This window comes from Chelonia mydas, chromosome 15 (genome assembly GCF_015237465.2).
Source record: "Chelonia mydas isolate rCheMyd1 chromosome 15, rCheMyd1.pri.v2, whole genome shotgun sequence".
NCBI lineage: Eukaryota > Metazoa > Chordata > Testudines > Cheloniidae > Chelonia > Chelonia mydas.
In genome coordinates this window covers 11,296,417-11,314,247 of record NC_057856.1, presented here as the reverse complement: position 1 = coordinate 11,314,247, position 17,831 = coordinate 11,296,417, and the positions used below count along the sequence as shown (strand labels likewise).

The following is a 17,831-nucleotide window of genomic DNA, read 5'->3' as shown; positions in this document are numbered from 1 at the left end:
TTACATTTGGGTTGGTTAATCAAAAAGGGCACCAGGGGAGGCCTAAGCGCTCCCCAGGACCCAGACACACAGCACCAGCCTTTAAAATGTGAGGCAAGTAACTCCAATATAAGAAGACGCTAAACAGCAGACGAGGAGGAGGAAATATGAGAACAATTCCTTTTTAAAAAAAAAAAGAGAGAGAGAGAGAGAGAGGGGAGAAAAAAAACGTGAAAAGCATTTCTAACCTTTAGTTTCATTGTTGGGAAGATCCCTAAGTGGCGAGCTAACGGGGTGTATGTGGGATGTAGGAAAAACTGGATCTAAAAAATTAACATTCATAAATCTTGAGCTCTTGACTTCAAGGCCCGTGCTTTCACCCCTTATATCACAGTGCCTCCCTACTAAAACCATGCTGCCTTCCTCACAGAGGCATTTCTCCTCCACCCTTAAAGAGACATGCTCTGTTTTTCCAGCAGTAGCACACTTTAACTGCAGAGAGACAGGATAAGTGTGAGGCGTAGCCTAGGCTGGCAAATCACCCCCTCCTCAGACAGCTGTGCCTTGCGCCTAATAACACAGCTAGGGTTTGGTGATATCCTGCCATGACACATACCAAGTAAAAACAACAGGTTATGTAATCCAAGCAGTTTTGTTATTTCAGTGTGCCTGGCCCAGAAACCAGGAAGGGGGAGTTCTGACAAGGACAACAGTAATCTAAGTTGAGTCTGTTACAAAATAGTCAGACCAGCATGAATAGAAATAACTCTGGGTTGCTTGCTTGCTTTAGTGATAAGGAGTGGTACCGATTAGTATCACAGTAAAATGCTTTACAAATTATCACAAAAGAGGCCACAATAGAAAGATGTTGTTGCTGTCTGAAGGGTTCCATCATGCTGGGGGTTGTGTCCTGACACCATATGTAGCCAGCAAGAGCTGAAGGCATTCAGCACTGACCCCTTTGTGATGGAAGAATATGACTCCCCCTTCAAGCCCTGCAGTCACCCACAGAGACTATTTTGTCCTCCTCTGAACCACAGGACCCAGATTACACTACTAGAGCCTCTACCCTTTCATTATATACCATGCAGAAAACTCATCAGCAAAGGCACTCTGTGTAAGTAGAGCAAACTCTCTGAACCTGTCCAAACCAGTTCAGATATCACACCAGGTTGTTTTGCTCCTGCTGACTTCCTTGTTAGTCCTGGAGGCTGTGCTGGCACTAACTTGGCAGTAGCTCCTGCTCTCAGATTGGAGGGGGGAGGGGAGAGCCTTTTCTTTAACATGCCAGCAGGAAGATCCAGTAATGGAGTCAGAACTTTCACTCCCTCTCTCCCCTTTGATCTGTAATTAGGGTGACCAGACAGCAAGTGTGAAAAATCGGGATGGGGTGGGGGTGGGGGGTAATAGGAGCCTATATAAGAAAAAGACCCAGGAATTGGGACTGTCCCTGTAAAATTGGGACATCTGGTCACCCTACCCGTAATGCATGCTTTCTCTCTCTGTCTTGTAATTCTGCTGCTGCATATTGGCCCACAACTTCATAAACTCCATGTTTAGTCGGAGTCCCCTTGTCCCAGTCCTTGTGATTGACTCCTACTCATCATTTTTGAAAGCCAGAAATAACGTACTGAAATTTGTTTCTGTCCCCTGGAGCATCTTGTAAGGATGACTTTGTTAGGTGAGAAACCATTACATTGTTTTATGATCGAGCCGGGAGTAGGAATGGTTTGCAGAATTATCTGTTTTTTATTGGAGTGTAAGTACTTAATAACACTTAGTATACTTGTTGCCTTCTGTCTTGTGGGCCCTTTACAAACATTGCTTCATTCTCACAGCACCCTATGTGGCAGGTAAGCTTAACTTATTTTCATACAATTATAGGACTGGACGGGACCTCGAGAGGTCTTCTCATCTAGTCCCCTGCACTCGAGGTAGGACTAAGTATTATCTAGACCATCTGTGACAGGTGTTTATCTAACCTGCTCTTAAAAATCTCTAATGACTGATTCCAAAACCTTCCTAGGCAATTTATTCCAGTGCTTAACTACCCTGGAATATATCTTTTCTTTAAACTTTAAGTTTTTCCACAGGTGAAGAAGTAGAACAAAGAAAACCAAAGGGACAGCCTGGAAGGAGAAGACATCTGTGACAGTTTGGTCTGCTACTATAAGGTAAATGCCATAATATCAGCCTGTACAGACACTGTCTGCATTTGGGGATACAGGTATATCAATGGAAGGCAGTATTGTGTAGTAGTTAAAGCACCAAACTGAGCACAAGACACAGCTGTGAACAGAACCTAGATCAGTGATTCACAATACAAACTTGAGAAAATCACATAGCCTCTCTCTCTCTCCCCATTTCCCTATCTGTAAAATGGCATACCTAGGTACTTCTGTGAAGTGCTTTAAGATCCTTGACTGAGAAGTGCCATGGATATAGCACAGAGGTATCCATCCAGTAATCAGTGGAACAGCTCCTTTCAAATAAAGTCTCTAGAAAATAACAGAAACTCTCAACTGTAAGAACAGAACAAATAGATTCAACCCATTCCTAATGAGCAGGCACAGCCTTTAATTCCCTTGTGCCCCCACCTGGTGTGCCATGGCATCTCATTAAACTTTGCTCTGTCAAATTGCAGGGCCTAAATCTGCTCTGGCACCCCAGAAAAACTGGAGATAAAAGGAAAAAAGAAATGTGTACAAGTCAGACAGGTGGAAAAGGCTATTTTGCTTTCCTGGTAATGTCAGGGCTTTTGAGTCCCTCATAGACTCCCTGATTCGACTGGAAGTTCATAAAGCTTTGAGCGAACTTAGTTGTGTGGGATAAGAAGCACAGCTCATACCCTGATATAACAGGAGGCAGGATTGGGAAAATTTGAGTTTTGTTTCCACAGATGCTCCCCAGCCCTGCAGTTCCTGGATCAGTTTGAGGGTAAGGAGTTGCCTCTTGTGTAGATGGCTATGAAGCTTTACTTTGTCTCATGGGATGAGCTAAAATAAATCAATTTGATTTAACAACGGTTTCACCCTCTGCAAATAGCTATGGCTAAATTCTACCCTTGGATCCCTATATGTACTTCCCATCAGCTTTAGTCTGGGCAGAATTTTGCCCCCAAAATCTTTTTTGAAGACTCATAAGAGACAGAGGGCCTGATCTTACAGCCTTAGCCAAAACTTCCACAGACTTCAGTGAAAGTGCTGCCAGAAATAAGACCTTAGAATCTGGCTCAGCAAGAGTCTGTGCCCACAGTAAAACATAAAGCATTTAAACAGAGTAGACATTTCAGCTAGTGGGAACCAGTACTTACACAGCTTCCTTCACCAGTGATGTCAAAGTCCTTTAAAGGTGGGTGAGTACTAATATACCCATTTTACAAGTGATGAAATTGAAGCCCCAGGAAGCTTAACTTGACCAAGATCATGTGGAGAACCAGTAGAATATACACTTGCTGGATGCCCAGTCACCCATTAGCCATTAGGCCATGTAGCCTTCTGGTGCAAAAATACTTTTCACTCTTTTAGCGGCTTTCATGTGATGATTTTAAAACATTTTATAAGCACTGATCTTCTCAACATCCCTCTAAGGCAGGAAATCATGATTATCTACCCCGATTTTTCTAGAAAGTGAAAATGAAGCACAGAGGAGAGAGTGGAGTGCCGAAGGTCTTACACAAGGTCTGTGGCACAGCCAGAAATAGAACCTTGTATTCAGTCTTGTGCCTTAACCACAGCCCATCCTTCCTCCCTAGACCTTTTTAGAGACTTTCTGCCATCCAGAAGGGCTGAATATTTTTGCTGATTGTTTTTCATTTGCCTAAAATAGGAAACAACAGTCTGTCAATCTAGGCACTTATATGGTTACTCTCATCACAGTATCTGAGTGCCTCCTACGTATTTAAAAATAGAAACAACTATTTTAAACCTATTGTCTGAAATTGCTACCAAAGGTTGCATTATTTTGATAGAATGCCTGCAATGGAACCAACACTAACAGTATTTTTCAGGGAGTTTTCACCTCTTATTCTGCTGTGAACATTTCTCCAGAAAGCTAGGACCAGAGCCACAGATTCTAAATGATGTGGGATTAAATAAAGAAAAGCAGAGAAGCTACAGGAATTGATGTCCTTGAGGTGAAAGCATAGCCTGTATGTTAGTGAGTGCCACTACGTTTAGTGACCCCGTTTGGGATCTCCTGCTTACTATGGCAAGCTCAGAGGAACCCAAATTAGGAAATAAGGGTGTACCTTGGTAGTTACAGGTGAATAGGGAGCTCTTCATTGGCCATCTCCCCCTATGTAAATTTATAAAAGAGAGAAATTCCCCTTCAGATCCAGACTAAAGAGGGCAGGATTAGGAGCCTTGGGAAAACCAAAGATGTCATGAATATAGAGGCCAAGGATCCAGATTGGTAGAGATTGGAAGGAATCACATATGAGTGTGTAAAATTTGGCCTGTGACCCATCCTGTAGGTGAAAATAGGGAAGCTGCATTTGTGAGACAAATGATTTTTTTCTCCCTCTTTGAGCTGTTAGAGTAAGGTAAATATTTTTGGTAATAACAAGCTATAAACACCTTCATCAACTCCAGCAGCTCAGGTTTGTTTCCAATATACAAATTAATTGCACATGATTAAGCTCAGGATCTTGTCTGAAAGGTGCCAATCTGGGTCTATCTCTACCACATTGCGCAGACATGTTCTTTCACTGATTTCAAGGCTGTAGGAAGAAGCTGAGACAGGCAAACACATGCATCCCACTTTCAATAGTACAGATGAACCGTACCAGGTTTCCTGCCAACTCTTCTGCAAAAATATTTTTATTTCTACTTTGCAAGTATCCTTCCCTCAGATACCACAGCACTGCTGTATCAGACCTGAATAGAATAACATCCACCCTTCTTCACTCTAGAATATTTTTCTTCAAACCCCCACTTCCATGGCACTACTCCTGTGGGACCCTTCTGTGACTATCATCACACAGATACCAATCAATCCACTAGACCAGCAAAAACCATCAAATGGCATTGTTTCATAACATGCGTTGTCACACAGGAAATCAAAAAGAAAAGGAGTACTTGTGGCACCTTAGAGACTAACAAATTTATTTGAGCATAAGCTTTCGTGAGCTACAGCTCACTTCATCAGATGCATTCAGTGGAAAACCTGATGAAGTGAGCTGTAGCTCACGAAAGCTTATGCTCAAATAAATTGGTTAGTCTCTAAGGTGCCACAAGTATTCCTGTTCTTTCTGCGAATACAGACTAACAGGGCTGCTACTCTGAAACAGGAAATCAAGTTTACCTAACTCCCTCCCTGGGTGCCTAGTGGCACAGAGGGATTCATTGCTGAAGATGGGAAGGATAAGGCCCTGCCATTACCATAGTGTCTTTTGCAGACAGATCAGCGAGCGCCACTGCTGGACTCCCAAGAACACTCTCTCCAGCCCTCTTGGAACATGAATCTTGCATAATATACAAAGTTTGGATGGAGGGGTTGAAACGAGACTACCTTAAAGGGGGGCAAGTTCACTTCAGGCTCTGCCTCTCTCTCCATCTCTGAATGGTGTGTGTATTCCTTGGTGTGTCTGTGGGCCTGGGGATGAGTGTCCCCGAAAGGATTGCAGCAGAGGGTGGGAGTGTTGTGAGGGGGGCCGCAGAGCAGCAGCGCACCCCCTGCCCTGAGGCAGTGGGCCGAAGGAGTTGCACCGGCTCCACGACGCCTGTGTGCGCGCAACAGCGAGGGAAGGGTTAAGTGCGATTTAACTCCGGCTATAACTGGTTCCTGGGCGCCCCTCGCCGATCTCAGAGTCGTGCAAAACCCTCGGAGGCCAGTGAAGGCTCAGGTGGCCGGAGCTTGCCTGGGAGCGGCTCTGTCACCGTTTATACCACTGAATCCTGGAGACTCCCAGACCCAGGGGTCGGGAGCGGCAGACCCTGCGGTGCCCGCTCCCCTCCGCCACGCTCTCTGCTGCGGCTGTTTTTCTCTCTCTCTCGCAGCCTGCCGAGGCTCTGGAGAGGAGGAGCCTTCGCTGCAGCGAGTGCAGGGAGCTCCAGCCGGGGCTGTTTACCACAAGAGAAAACAACAAGGGCAGATCTGCCAGCTGCAGAGCCGGGGCCGAGGCGAAAGCGGAGCGAGATCGCCGAGACTGCCCCGGCTAATTGTTCTTCAGCCTTTGCTTGGGCACGGGCTGGACCGAGGATGCCGGACTGGGGGCAAGCTTTGCTTCTCAGCGCCGCGCTGCTGACTGCAGCGTCCGCCGCCGAAGGTGAGCGCTAAAGCCCCGAGAACCCCCCGGTGCCACACACACGTGCCCACCTCCCGAGAGCTCGCCGCGCGGGGGGGCCGGCGAAGGAGCCCGCATTGCCCTGGTATGGGGTGGGGGGGGGGGTCTTATTCCGTATGATTTCGGAGCGAGGGACTCCGAGCTCCATCTTTGTTACCAGGAACAAAGACAAATCTCAGCCTCCTGAAAATCCCCCTTTCTCTGCCAGGGGATGACATTGGTAGGGAAGCATCTTCCCCTCCCCTTTCCCTGTGCAGCCCCTTCACGGGGGTGCTGGACCCAGGGCGCGGCTGCTCTCCCTGGCCCGAAGTTGTAATAACAACCGAATCTGTGGTTTCCACTTTCAGCACCCCACTGTCCCTGCGCCCGGAGAGAGGTCACGTCTCTTTTACCCTTTATTCGCAGCACTGGAAGGGGCCCCGAGAGGGTCATTCCCCCAGTCCCCTGCACTCCAGGGGACTGGACTTATTGTATACGCCCGTCTGAAGACCAGAGGAGCTGGTTGCCCAAACCTCCCCTCCTGGGCGGTTCGCGGAGTCTGAAATCGCGTGGAAGCAGCAGTCCCTGTCAGTGGCTTGGCGGCGCTGACAGCCTTTCTGCTGCCCCCTTTTAGAATCTAGTTTGCTCGCCCCTGTTTAACTCGGAAATGTCATGGCGGCAGGGAGGCTGTTCGGTGCTTTGATGTTTTAGAGCTGCGTTGAGGGCAGGGGCGAGGAGACCGACGCAGCGTGGGGGCGAGCACAAGGGGGGGGGGCTGCTGTTGGTTACAAAGCGTGCGGGCGGTTTCAGGGCCTGTGGGGGTCTCTCGCCCTCTCCAGAGTGTGTCCGTGGCAATGGAGTTTCCTACCGGGGCAACCAACAGTTCGCGGCGGGCGGCGTCCCCTGCTTGAACTGGCTGGCGGTGCAGAGAAACGCCACCTCCGCGCCGCTTGCAGGTAGGTGCGCTCGGCTCCTGCTCGGCGGTGGTTGGGTTTTATTGCAAGGGCGGGGGCGGCAAACAGCTGGTCGGTTGTGTTATTGTCGCACGCACGCACACACACGCACCCCCCGCAGCTCCCCGCTCCTGTGCGTGCTGGGGAGGGGGGTCCAAGCCCAGCCCCTGCAGCGCCGTAACTGTCTTTCCCGGCCCCCAGTCTCCGAGGATCACAGCAGCTGCCGGAACCCCGACAGCGACGCGGCCCCCTGGTGCTACGTGAGCGGCGCGGCCGGGACCCCGGAGCGGAGCCTCTGCGCCATCGCCCCCTGCCCAGGTGAGCGGGGTTCCGCCCGGCCGCCCCCAGCCCCCGTGGCGCCGGGCTGCCCGTGCGCTTCCCCGGGCTGGCGCGAGCCCCGCTCCCCCAGTCGGGGGTCCCCACCCGCTGCAGGGCCACGTGCCCGCTGCTCTCCCCGCGTGGCGTCAGCGGGGCCCGGGCACGTGCGCTGGGGGGGGGGAGCGCCTCGGGTGAAAAACGAGGGGGCGCAGTTGCCAGTCCCCACCCCTGCTGCAGCGGGATTGGCTGCTCTGTTGCCGAGCTTCTAGGGGCTTCCCATTGGTCTCCTGTTTTGGGGTGATGTCATCCCAGTGGCGAGAGGTCGGCGTGTAAACAATTTAGCCCCGCCCCCTGCACGTGGAGTGAGCCAGCCTCCCCCTTTCCTTCCAAGGCACCCTCCGTGACGTCATCCCGGCCCTTCCCGGGTGTGGGTCTGCCCCTTGGGCTGTGTCTCGAGCCCCAGAGAGGGCCTCTGCGCAGCCCCCTCCCCGCCAGCCCCTGGTCCCACGTGGTCCTGCCCTAAGGTCACTGCAGGGAAAGGCCATGTCAGGGTGGGCAGCTCAGCTGTTGACAAACCAGAGGGAGCCAAGAGCAGCAGAATGTCAGGGCTCAGGCACCAGCTTGTGGCGAGCTTCCCAAATAGCTGGGGCACCCCGGAAAGCACAGGGGGCTGGAGGCAAAGATTAAACAAGTAAAGCTATCCAGAATGGACACCAGGGGATTGATAGGGGCATGGGCTAACCACCTACAGGTATGGAGAGGAATTGTCTGATGGGAGAATAATTAGGATTAACAGGAAGAAATTAAGAAAGGGAAGAACTGGAATACCAGGAAAATCTTCCTGATAGAGATATTAGAGTGGTGAATAATCTTGTGAGAGACCTATTGTTTAGGACTATTTCAGCGACAGTGTTTGAACATGCACAATATGGAACACATCTGCACTGATCCTGTGTGAACTATCTGCTTGTTTGCTCTCCTCTCTCCTGTCTGAGAGTCACCCATCTTTCATTCCAAAATTTGTTTTGGTTAAAAAACTGTTCCCAGAGAGTAGTCATCAGTGATTCACAGTCAAGCTGGAAGGGCTTATCGAGTGGGGTCCTGCTGGGATTGATTCTGGGTCTGGTCCTGTTCAATATCTTCATACGTTATTTAGATAATAGTATAGAGGCTACACTTATAAAGTTTACAGACAATATCAAGCTGGGAGGATTGCAGGTGCTTTGGAGGATTTCCAGGAGACCCCATGCATGTCTTTCTACCCACCCTTTTGTTCTACAGGAGAGCATATCTCTCCTTGAATGTAGTCCCCCACCCCAGGCAGGAATCAGAATTCTTGCCTCCCTCAGTCTTCTCAATCCTCCTACCCTTGGACTGCTTCTCATTAAGGACAAAGCAGAGCAGATGTTCCCTGTTTATGTCTCTTTATTTAAAAGTCCTAGGACTGGGGAACTGCCTGGGATTGGGAGCCAATATGCTGAGCAATTAGTGCAGTTGCCAGGGATTCAGCCATTTTGTCAGATTAAACCCACCTTCCCTGCTGTGGTATGTCTGCCCAGGGAGGGGCTGTCCCAGTGCTTTCTCTTCCCCAGAAATAGCCCTTGCCAGATCCTGTGCTCTTTTTTTCTGAAAGACACTGTGTGAAGTAACATCCCTCTGCAGAGGGACCCTTATTTCCTGGTGGTCTCCTGCCTGTTACTAACCCAACCCTCCGCTTTCATCACATAATAGTTTTTTTCTAAAAGATATGCTATAGTTCAAAGAGAAATTAATTCAAGGAAGTTCTATGGTCTGTGTTATATGGGAGGTCACTCTGGATGATCACAGACTCTGTGGAGGTATTGAACCAAAACGCTCCAAGGAAAAATGGAAGGAACATTGCCATCGTATGTGTGGGAGGAGCATTCTGAAAAGATGCTCTGGAGGGTGGCTTTCAGTCATGGCAGCATATTGAGTGTGGGGTCTCCTCTAAAAAGGTAGTTTTTCTTGTCCAGGATTAGCCCAGACAGGGAGTAGAAGCGTGTCCTGCTGGTATGGCCTTTGTTACTCCAGAGTGGTCATATGAAATGGAATATGAAGATTAGTGAGCCACATGGATGATGCTTTGCTAGGATGTGAAAGGTTTATATTGCTAGTGCCCTGAGGTGACACCCCCTTTAGCTTTTGTCAGGAATATGAAAGGTGAGCTAGATGGTGGACCCAGAGTGAGTGCTCCCCCTCTTCCTTTCCCCATCATCTTCAGTTCACTCTTTCACAAGGGCTGTTTGGTAGCAAGCTGTAAACGATAAGAGAGCGGTGATGGACTTAAATTCTTTCATAAACCAGTCCCACGCAGGCCTTTCCTGCTCAAGAATGTTGAGGCAGGAGGGAAATAGAACAACAGCGGGAGCTCCTACAAGAGTTCAGTATGGGGATATTGATCAGCTTGGTCATTTCTGTTCAGTGTGTTTGTTTGTTTTTCTCTGTATATTGAGCTATAAATGGATTTACCTGGTGGCCCGTTGATTAATGCTCTGGGTTCAGTTCTCACCTCTGTTCTCTTACTGCTGTTTTGGTGCTTTGCTCTGCCAGTTGCCTAGATTGCCCTTGACCTTTAGCAGCAGTTGAACTGAAAAGTGTATGTGTGTTTTCTCCCATCTGTGCGGAGGCACTGTAATATCTAAGGGGCAGTGGGAGTATTTGTCAGTCTAAGATGAGGAAGGTCCCAGGGTTCTGGGTCTGAGATGGGTTTGTGCCCCATTCACAAGATAGGTGTTGCTATGAAACTTTGGTGACACACTTTAATATTTTAATGTATTTTTTTCCCCAACAGGTGCTACCTCCTCCACAAATACTCTGGTCCCTACAGTCGTGGCTGAGGTTTCTCAGGGGATAGACCAGGTATTTGAACCAGCTGATACTTTACCAGCCCGGAGCGAGGCAGCTGCTGTGCAGCCCGTCATTGGGATCAGTCAGAGAGTCCGGATGAACTCCAAGGAAAAGAAGGACTTAGGGACATTAGGTATGACCTCCAGGAACATTCTCTAGATTCCTCAGTGGGACTACAACAGGATGTTTCTTTTCTGAATCCTAAAGCCACTGCTGTGTATAGAGGCTGAGGTACTGCCTTGTTCCTAATTTTGTCGCTTCTGCTCCTTCTCCATAGGCTCTGTGATGGCCTTTATCATGATGGTGATAATCATTGCCATTGGAGCTGGCATTGTTGTGGGCTACATCTACAAAAGGTAAGTAGTCTCTGGATCAAGAGTTTACATTGTGGCTGTGATACAGGCCTATAAAAGTCAGGAAATTCTGAGCTGCTATAGGGAACACCTAAGTCCCAGTTCATGCAGGACTCTGGGAAGCGTAGGCTCTTATACATTAGTGGTGGTGCTGCTGTGAGATCTGGTCTTGTCATAGCCTCGATGGAACTCATTTGAACACAGAGGTATTAGGTCCCTTAGTAAACCCCCCATCCTCCAGGGCCAGGGGAGGAGCCCACTCCCCTTGAAGTATAGCCTCTTGGATGCTGCACAGTATAGTTTTATATGTCTTGAGTGATGGACCTTTCACCACTTGCCTTGTGAAACTTTTCAGAAACAAGACATATTAACCTCTGGAATTTCATTCCATTATTGCAATTCAGAGGCCCTTGGCAGGGCTGCAGTTATGTAGACACATTGGCCAGTCTGCCTATGATTCCCCAATATGGACCTGCCAGCACATCTGAGTGTCATAAGCACCTGATCATGGGTGGGGCTGAGCACTGGCTACTCTGTTAAATCAGTGGGAGTTGAGTACCTCATAGGATTAGGCCCTAACACAGTGAGACAGGGACGGTAATAACAGCTGTATTTAAAAACAAACACCTAAACCACAGTAACCTGCCCTTTGTTCTGTGTCTTCCCTCGGCTGAGCCCACTCTTCCCCTTCCTACTCATGGCAGTCTAAGCCATCTGTCCCTTTGGTGTTTATACCTTCATCTATTTGAAAACAGGGTAGAATCATAATTCTTTCCCTTTCCTAAATTTGTCCTTTGAATTATATGGCCTAGTTAGCCTGACAGCTGCACATACTCAACTCCCATTCAGTTCAGTCAGAGTTACATGTGCACCTGACAAGCTGATCAGGCCTGCAGTTTGTCTATAGCATTCCAGACAGACATCCTAGAGCCACAGAGCGATCATCACATCCCTGCTGTAGGGCTTAACTCTTGTAGCTCTAGCTGCCAACTTCTCCTAGTGAAGCAGAATGAGTCCCTCCCAGGCTGAGCCAAGTCCTTAAATAAGATGTATCAGCAAGCTTGGACAGCAGAGCCTCGATCAGCGTTACATAAGGTTAAAGCACGAATCTAGCACTTTCTAATGAGTATGATTCAGGGTGCCAGTGAAGGTAGATAGAGAGGACTGGCAGGGGTGGAGTGAAGAAAGAACATTAGACTGCACTAGAACTGTCTGGCAGTAAACCCTGGAAGCTGTTCTAGCCCCTTGAGTGGGAGCTGACTACTGCAGGGCTCAAGCAGAGTACAGTCTGAGATGTAATTTCTGATCCACCAGACTTCCGTTGAACTGTGGCCTGGCTCTGCCAGGACTGTCTTTGCTGTGAGAAGATTTGGATTTTGGGGAGGCTTGACTCTGAGTAGCTCCTCCCTTAATTCAAAATAGCCCAAGTTCAAGCTTAAGGCAGGGTCAGCACTGGATGCTTCAGTTTTTTCCCTTTTCAGCCAGCCATGTTCAGGTGCATTTGCTTCCCAGTTAGAGTTACATTTTGCATGTAGCACTTGTTTTTAAAAACAACAACAACAAAAACCGGGTTTGTTTCTCATTAACTAAAGCACTTGTTACCTTCGCTATAGAGTTCAATAACACCTGTCACTCATTTTTTAAAAAAAGCCACTTCTTGGCACCAGACGTTGAAGACTTGTCACCTTCCTTGCTGTCATGTGAAGGGTCAGGTAGTTTGGAGAAGCAAGTCTCTTTGGCACACAGCAGGCACATAAGCTCATTACACACCTACTCTGAGCAGTGCCATTAACTCAGTTTGCTTTCTGGAAGATATTCAGTGCCTAAAGAGTGTCTTTACCTCTCCTCACCTGTGCAAGTGCCAGCTACCACCCAGAGCTCTTGCATCCTTTCCTACCATTCACAGTTAATGGCTTCTCTAAAAATTGGCGGCTCCTGCTTTGACTCAGCAGTCATGCATATTACAGGGACTCAAGACAAAGCTATAAACTAAAATCCAGTTTGCTGCCACATGTGTTGTTTCCCTATCTACTGTCTGGGCCTTGAGTCCAGTGACAGGTGGGAGGGGCCTGGCTTTAACCTCCATGACATTGTAATACTAGATGAACCAGTCAGAAGCAAGGACTGTTGGAAATCTCACCCCCACCCCCACCAGCTCTGTTTGCCTGGGTGCTTTCAGCACTGTAGTTGGGAGTTTGGGGAAAAACCCAGCACCTCACATTCATGTTGAAGGCCTGATTTTTTGTTGGAGCAGTAGCCTCTTCCCTTCTGCTGCAGTGCCTTTAGGCCAGTGCCCACTTGTAGGGCATGACCTTACTGCAGTAGCACTCAGAGCACCTGTTCTGGTTTTCTTTCTAGGGGCAAAGACTTGAAGGAGCAGCACGAGCAGAAGGTTTATGAGCGAGAAATGCAGCGCATCACCCTTCCACTTTCTGCCTTCACTAACCAGGCCTGTGAGCTTGTGGATGAAAACACGATAGTGGTGCACACCAACCAGACCCCTGTAGAGGAGGCCCATGATGGCAATGCACCTCTCATGGGCCAGGCAGGTACTCCTGGTGCCTGAAGAGCTAGGGCCAGGAGGGCACAGGTTGAAACGATTGAGGCGAAGACCCTAGGCTCTTGTTTTGGGAGCGAGGGTTCATTTGTATTTTTTTGTTGATGAATTCCAGCAAGCGACAGGACTTGGAGATGCACTGAAATGGCGGCTGTTCAGTGTAGTCCAGAACAGTGACGTTTCATTGTGTGGCTAGCAGGACTTGTTTCACTTGGGGACTGGTGCAGTTGCAGCCTCAGGCAATTCCTCTCATCTCCAGGGATTACTGCAGCAGGAGAGGGGGAGTGGTTTCCCAAGCTGGCACTGTGCCACGCTGGCCTAGCCGCCCATATTTCAGAGTGGGAACTCTCCGCATCCTTTTTTCTGTTCTCTTCCCTTTTGAACAGTGCAGCATCACTTGCATTTGAGCCTGTGATCTGACACTGCATCAGTAGCACTGGGACTGGTGGGAGCTTTATCGCAGGGTTATATAGAGACTTTGAATGTAGTTTTACATTTTATTTTAGAAGGAAAAAAGCTTGAGAAAAAGCTGTCCTGTGCAAATTTCTTTTAGAGAAGGGCAGGCGTCAACTGAGAACCATCAGTATGTGCAAGTGAAGAGCTTGGCTTCAGCTGGGAGACAGAAGGTTTTGGTTGAAGGGGAGGGAGATGTTTAACCCCAATGCATTGCTTAAGAGATCTTAAGATGCTCATAAAGCAAAGTCTTCCAGTGCCCAGGACACATTCCCACTCTCCTTGGCTGGTACAACAGGGGCCTGGTTCCAAAGCAGCTACATAGGCTGTGTGCTAGGGCAGGAGAGGAGCAGAAGTATTTCAAAAGTGGAGGGAAAATAGAAAACCCCTCAGTCAGCTTCAGGGAGAGTGGCCATGTACTCTGTGCTGCTTAAAGGGATAGTAGCCATTTCTGAATTCCTTTCAGACTTCCCCCAGGAATGTGTATTTCCAGCAAACAAGAGTTTAAGCCAGTCCTAGGGTGAAGGCAACTGGAGAGCACTTGAGCGAAGGACAAGCCAGCTGCCTTGCTGCAGGCACATCAAGGCCTTGTGCATCCTGTTCTGTGTCCCTTGCACAGGCTGCAGGAGAGGTCATGCTGCAGGGGCTGTTTATCTAAACTGACCCCTTCAGATGAAGGTTTTAGGGCAAGTGTGTCAGCAAGAACCACTTGTTTCTCAGAGTGAGGTAGTTCATCATCTGTGTAGGACTAAGAGAGGGGGATGTGCACTTCTCTGAATGAGTAGGGTTCAAGCCATCCAAATAAGCTTTTCTACCCATCTACTTTAAGGGGACTCACTGAGCAGAGATTAAGTGTTGATGTTTATAGGGGTCAGAAAAGGGATTTTTTTTTTTAAAGTCTTTGAATACCATTTCTTTGTAAATATTTTAAATACCTCATTATAATAAAGATACAGACTATGCTGCCTTGTATTAAAAGCTTAAAAAGGAAAATAAAAGGTTCTGTGGAAACCTGTGTGGGCTCCAGTTGAAGTAGCAGCTCACACCGAGGAAACGTGACCAGCTCAGCCTGCCTTTCTGAACACATTTCAGCTCCTTCAGGGTATTTAGCTGCACCAGCAGGCTAACAGCATTACTCAAACCTGGGAAAGGCCCCCCTACCCCAAACTGCAAAGCAGTGAAAGGAGGGAATAAGCAAGACCAGTGTAGTTCACCCTTGGCTCTATTTAGAGCTACAGCCCCATCCAAGACACACACAAAGCCACAATCTCCTCAGCAATTCAGAGCAGAACATGTCTTCACCTATAGCTAACACCATGGGATGTTTACTCTGGACATGCTGGCCAAGTCTAGCAGCAGAGTAGAGTGGAGCATTCCTAAAAAAGCAGCTGTCTAGGCACCAGCCCAGAACAAGCTACTGTGACGAAGCAGGCTGGGCCTGGGGAGAGATGATCTAATTATTCCTTTTCTGCTCTGAAGGAAGTGGATTCTGCTTTACTTCCTGCTCAGAGGCAGCTCGGTTCCTCTGGCTCTTGCTTTGGAAAGGCTGGCGTAAAGGCATAGTCAGGAGGTTGCACTGGCTGGCATGGATTAAGAGCAGGCAGTGCAGCTAGAGTTCAGGTGATTTCAAAACTGGCAAATGCTGTTTATTTTTAAAGGCTAGGCTGGACAGGAGCTGCTGTCACCACCACCTGTTCCATGACCCGAGCTAAATGCAGTTCTGTAGCAGATTTGCGCATAGGTCAGGCATCCGAGCCTAACTTTCTGTATAGTCCTTGCCCAGTCAAGTCAGTCTGCAGCTACCAGTTAGATGTCCCTAGTGATGCACTGCTGCAGTCCTGCAACAGCTGAGTGAGGGGCCCCATTCTGTGGCAGCCTCATGTTTTTGTTAAGCTCCAAAAGCAGACAAACAGCCTGACATCCCTAGGATATATTTATTGCTTTTAATTTAGTCAACAAACATTGCGCTGTGCAATCACACTGAGTTAAGACTCCCCACCCACACCTCACCCCAGGTCACCCTCCCTTGAGTTTCCTCATCCTACTAAGTAGTAGGAAGAAAGTCCTGTAACAATCAGAATGCCTGAATCCACCAGACCCAACTGGCAACTCCCACACCAGCTCACAGTACAGGACTTCCCTGTTTCTAAAACCACCACCACACACATTAAACACAACCAACTTAAGACAGACATGAGGGCTGGTCCCATGTAATTTCTATGGTCAGGCTTTCACACATTCCCAACTCCTTAGGGAACAGAGGAACAAATATTCCTCACTATTAGATTATGGGTCTGCAAAGGAGAGCAGAGACTGAATCCAGTTTTACCAAGAGGGCATGGAACTCAAAGTGGACTCAGCAGCCAGCCTCTGACTGGCTAACACCAGCCACATATTACTGGGGAAGCTGTTTCCTTCCTCCAACATTTCCCTCTAATGCCCCAGTGAATATGCTGCCTCCTTCCCTCGCCATGCATGGTGGGAAGAGAGGGATGACTGGAGAAGGACTCTGTTTGGAGAATGAGACCAAGTTCTATGTCAGGGGCTCTAGAACAGATAACTGAGTGGCCGAGCCACTCATAGGACTCCCCTCCACTGCAGGTCTTGCTGGAGAAGGGCAGTAATAGCTACTGAATTACAAATACTCCAACTAGTACACGCAGAGGATGGAACACATGAGACTCCAATTCACCAGCATCTGTCCATGAGTAACGGTTTTAGTGTGCCCTCAAATTCCTTCCGTTCATGAGGGTTGTCCATCTCAAACACTCACCTAGTCCAAGCCACATGCCTCAGCCTGGAGCTATTCAGCTCTCCACAAGGTATATTCTGCCACTGTTATGAGGCATGTATCTCACTGCACCAGGCCGAATGCCCAGAAACAGGCACAAGCTCTTGGGGGACAAGTCTCCCATTTATACAGCACATCAGGATCAGAGTGCTGGGGTGTCATCCTCCTCCCTGATCTGAGGTTCCAGCCTGGGGGACTGGTTGTGTGGATTCAGTAGCTGAAGGTGTTTGTAGAGTTAAACGCATATCTGAGAGCCACTCGGTCTCCCCCTTCTTACCCTCTGGACTCAGATCACAGCCTCATTCACATCAGAAGGGTGAGCAAAGCCCAGTTTTCACTGACTGTAGTGTTTCCGAACAGGGCCTGGGTGGGTGAAACTACACTAACCAGGACACATGCTACCCCCAGACACGATACCACAACCATTTTGTTCAAGCTCGACTCAGTTCCTAGAGCTTCTCCCACCCCAACTAGGGAGCCAAGTTCCCAACCCCCAGACAGCTCAGGAACTCCCCCCTTCACATGTAGAAAAGCAATGGTGTCCCTGACGGAGCCCTTTGCCAGGTGCCTGGTTTTCCCAGTTCTAGTCCAGGTCTTCCAAGGAGAGTGCAATCACTAAAAAGTCAGGGACAAGTGATTCCAGGAAAGCAGTTCAAAACAAAGACGACTTCCTATAGTGATTCCCTTCCTGGCAGATAGGCCAGGACTATTTCACAGCTTACAGTCACATGTCAAGTTCTAAGGCACCACAGTGATATAAGGCCAGACAGGCCCCAGAGAAGTGTGTTTTCCCCTTTGTGTTGAGCAGCTCTCTTTGGTGCAGCAGGCAGGAAACAGCCCTTTTCACTTGCAAAATATGTCATAAATCGACAGTGAACCCAGGAGATCAAACAGACATGGCGGTTTAAGTTTCATGCGGGAGGGAGAGGTGATGTGCCAACTATGCAGATGGTGCCCTTTGAATGCCCTGTAGGTGGCTGATGTACATCTCCCCTCCACACCACTCCTAGGGGATCCCATGAAAAGTAGCACGGATCGCAGGATGGGCCGCCTAGGTTGTGTTTTCAGGTAGTTTGTCACGGCTCAGCCCATACTGCATGCTCACATTGTGGTCCAGCTCCTCCAGCTCGGAAGGGAGGGGGATGCCCAGTTCTCCCAGGTAGAGAGAGAGGGCTTCAAAGGAATCCTCCAGCTTTGAAAACGGGGGCCTAGAAAGAAGTGATAACACAGGTGAGTGGGGAGCAAATCTAGAGAGATGGGTCAGTAGGACAGCAGCGGACTAGTTCCTGGGACA

At 48.7% G+C, this 17,831-nt stretch overlaps 2 protein-coding genes across 5 annotated transcripts in view; one reads left to right on the top strand and one right to left on the bottom strand.

Moving 5' to 3' along the window:
- The first annotated feature begins 5,316 nt into the window (after positions 1-5,316).
- PIK3IP1 (phosphoinositide-3-kinase interacting protein 1) lies at positions 5,317-14,757 on the top strand. 2 transcript variants are annotated; one of them, XM_037879187.2, is made up of 6 exons: positions 5,317-6,247; positions 7,084-7,200; positions 7,399-7,515; positions 10,328-10,516; positions 10,661-10,739; positions 13,095-14,757. In XM_037879187.2, the coding sequence occupies exons 1-6, from the start codon at positions 6,181-6,183 to the stop codon at positions 13,300-13,302; spliced, it is 777 nt and encodes a 258-aa protein (XP_037735115.1). In that variant the 5' UTR covers positions 5,317-6,180; the 3' UTR covers positions 13,303-14,757. The 2 variants fall into 2 exon arrangements, with proteins under 2 accessions (XP_037735115.1, XP_043385217.1); XM_043529282.1 differs by lacking the exon at positions 7,399-7,515 and having other exon boundaries at positions 5,565-6,247.
- LIMK2 (LIM domain kinase 2) overlaps positions 5,691-17,831 on the bottom strand; it is a 53,022-nt gene continuing 40,881 nt past the window's right edge. For 2 of the 3 annotated variants that reach the window (XM_037879182.2, XM_043529272.1), the window contains exon 16: positions 14,608-17,745. In XM_037879182.2, coding sequence (XP_037735110.1) covers positions 17,589-17,745 — 157 coding nt within the window. In that variant the 3' untranslated portion in view covers positions 14,608-17,588. Of the gene's footprint in view, positions 5,702-14,607; positions 17,746-17,831 lie in introns of those variants that run through there. The other variant, XM_043529271.1, reaches the window with a different exon arrangement.

What these genes read in the sequence shown, in the direction of transcription:
- PIK3IP1 (XM_037879187.2), top strand. Translation starts at nt 6,181, where the DNA reads ATGCCGGACTGGGGGCAAGCTTTGCTTCTCAGCGCCGCGCTGCTGACT. An exon ending in CACCTCCGCGCCGCTTGCAG is followed by an intron (nt 7,201 to 7,398) that starts GTAGGTGCGCTC and finishes CCCGGCCCCCAG; the next exon opens with TCTCCGAGGATCACAGCAGC. An exon ending in CGCCATCGCCCCCTGCCCAG is followed by an intron (nt 7,516 to 10,327) that starts GTGAGCGGGGTT and finishes TTTCCCCAACAG; the next exon opens with GTGCTACCTCCTCCACAAAT.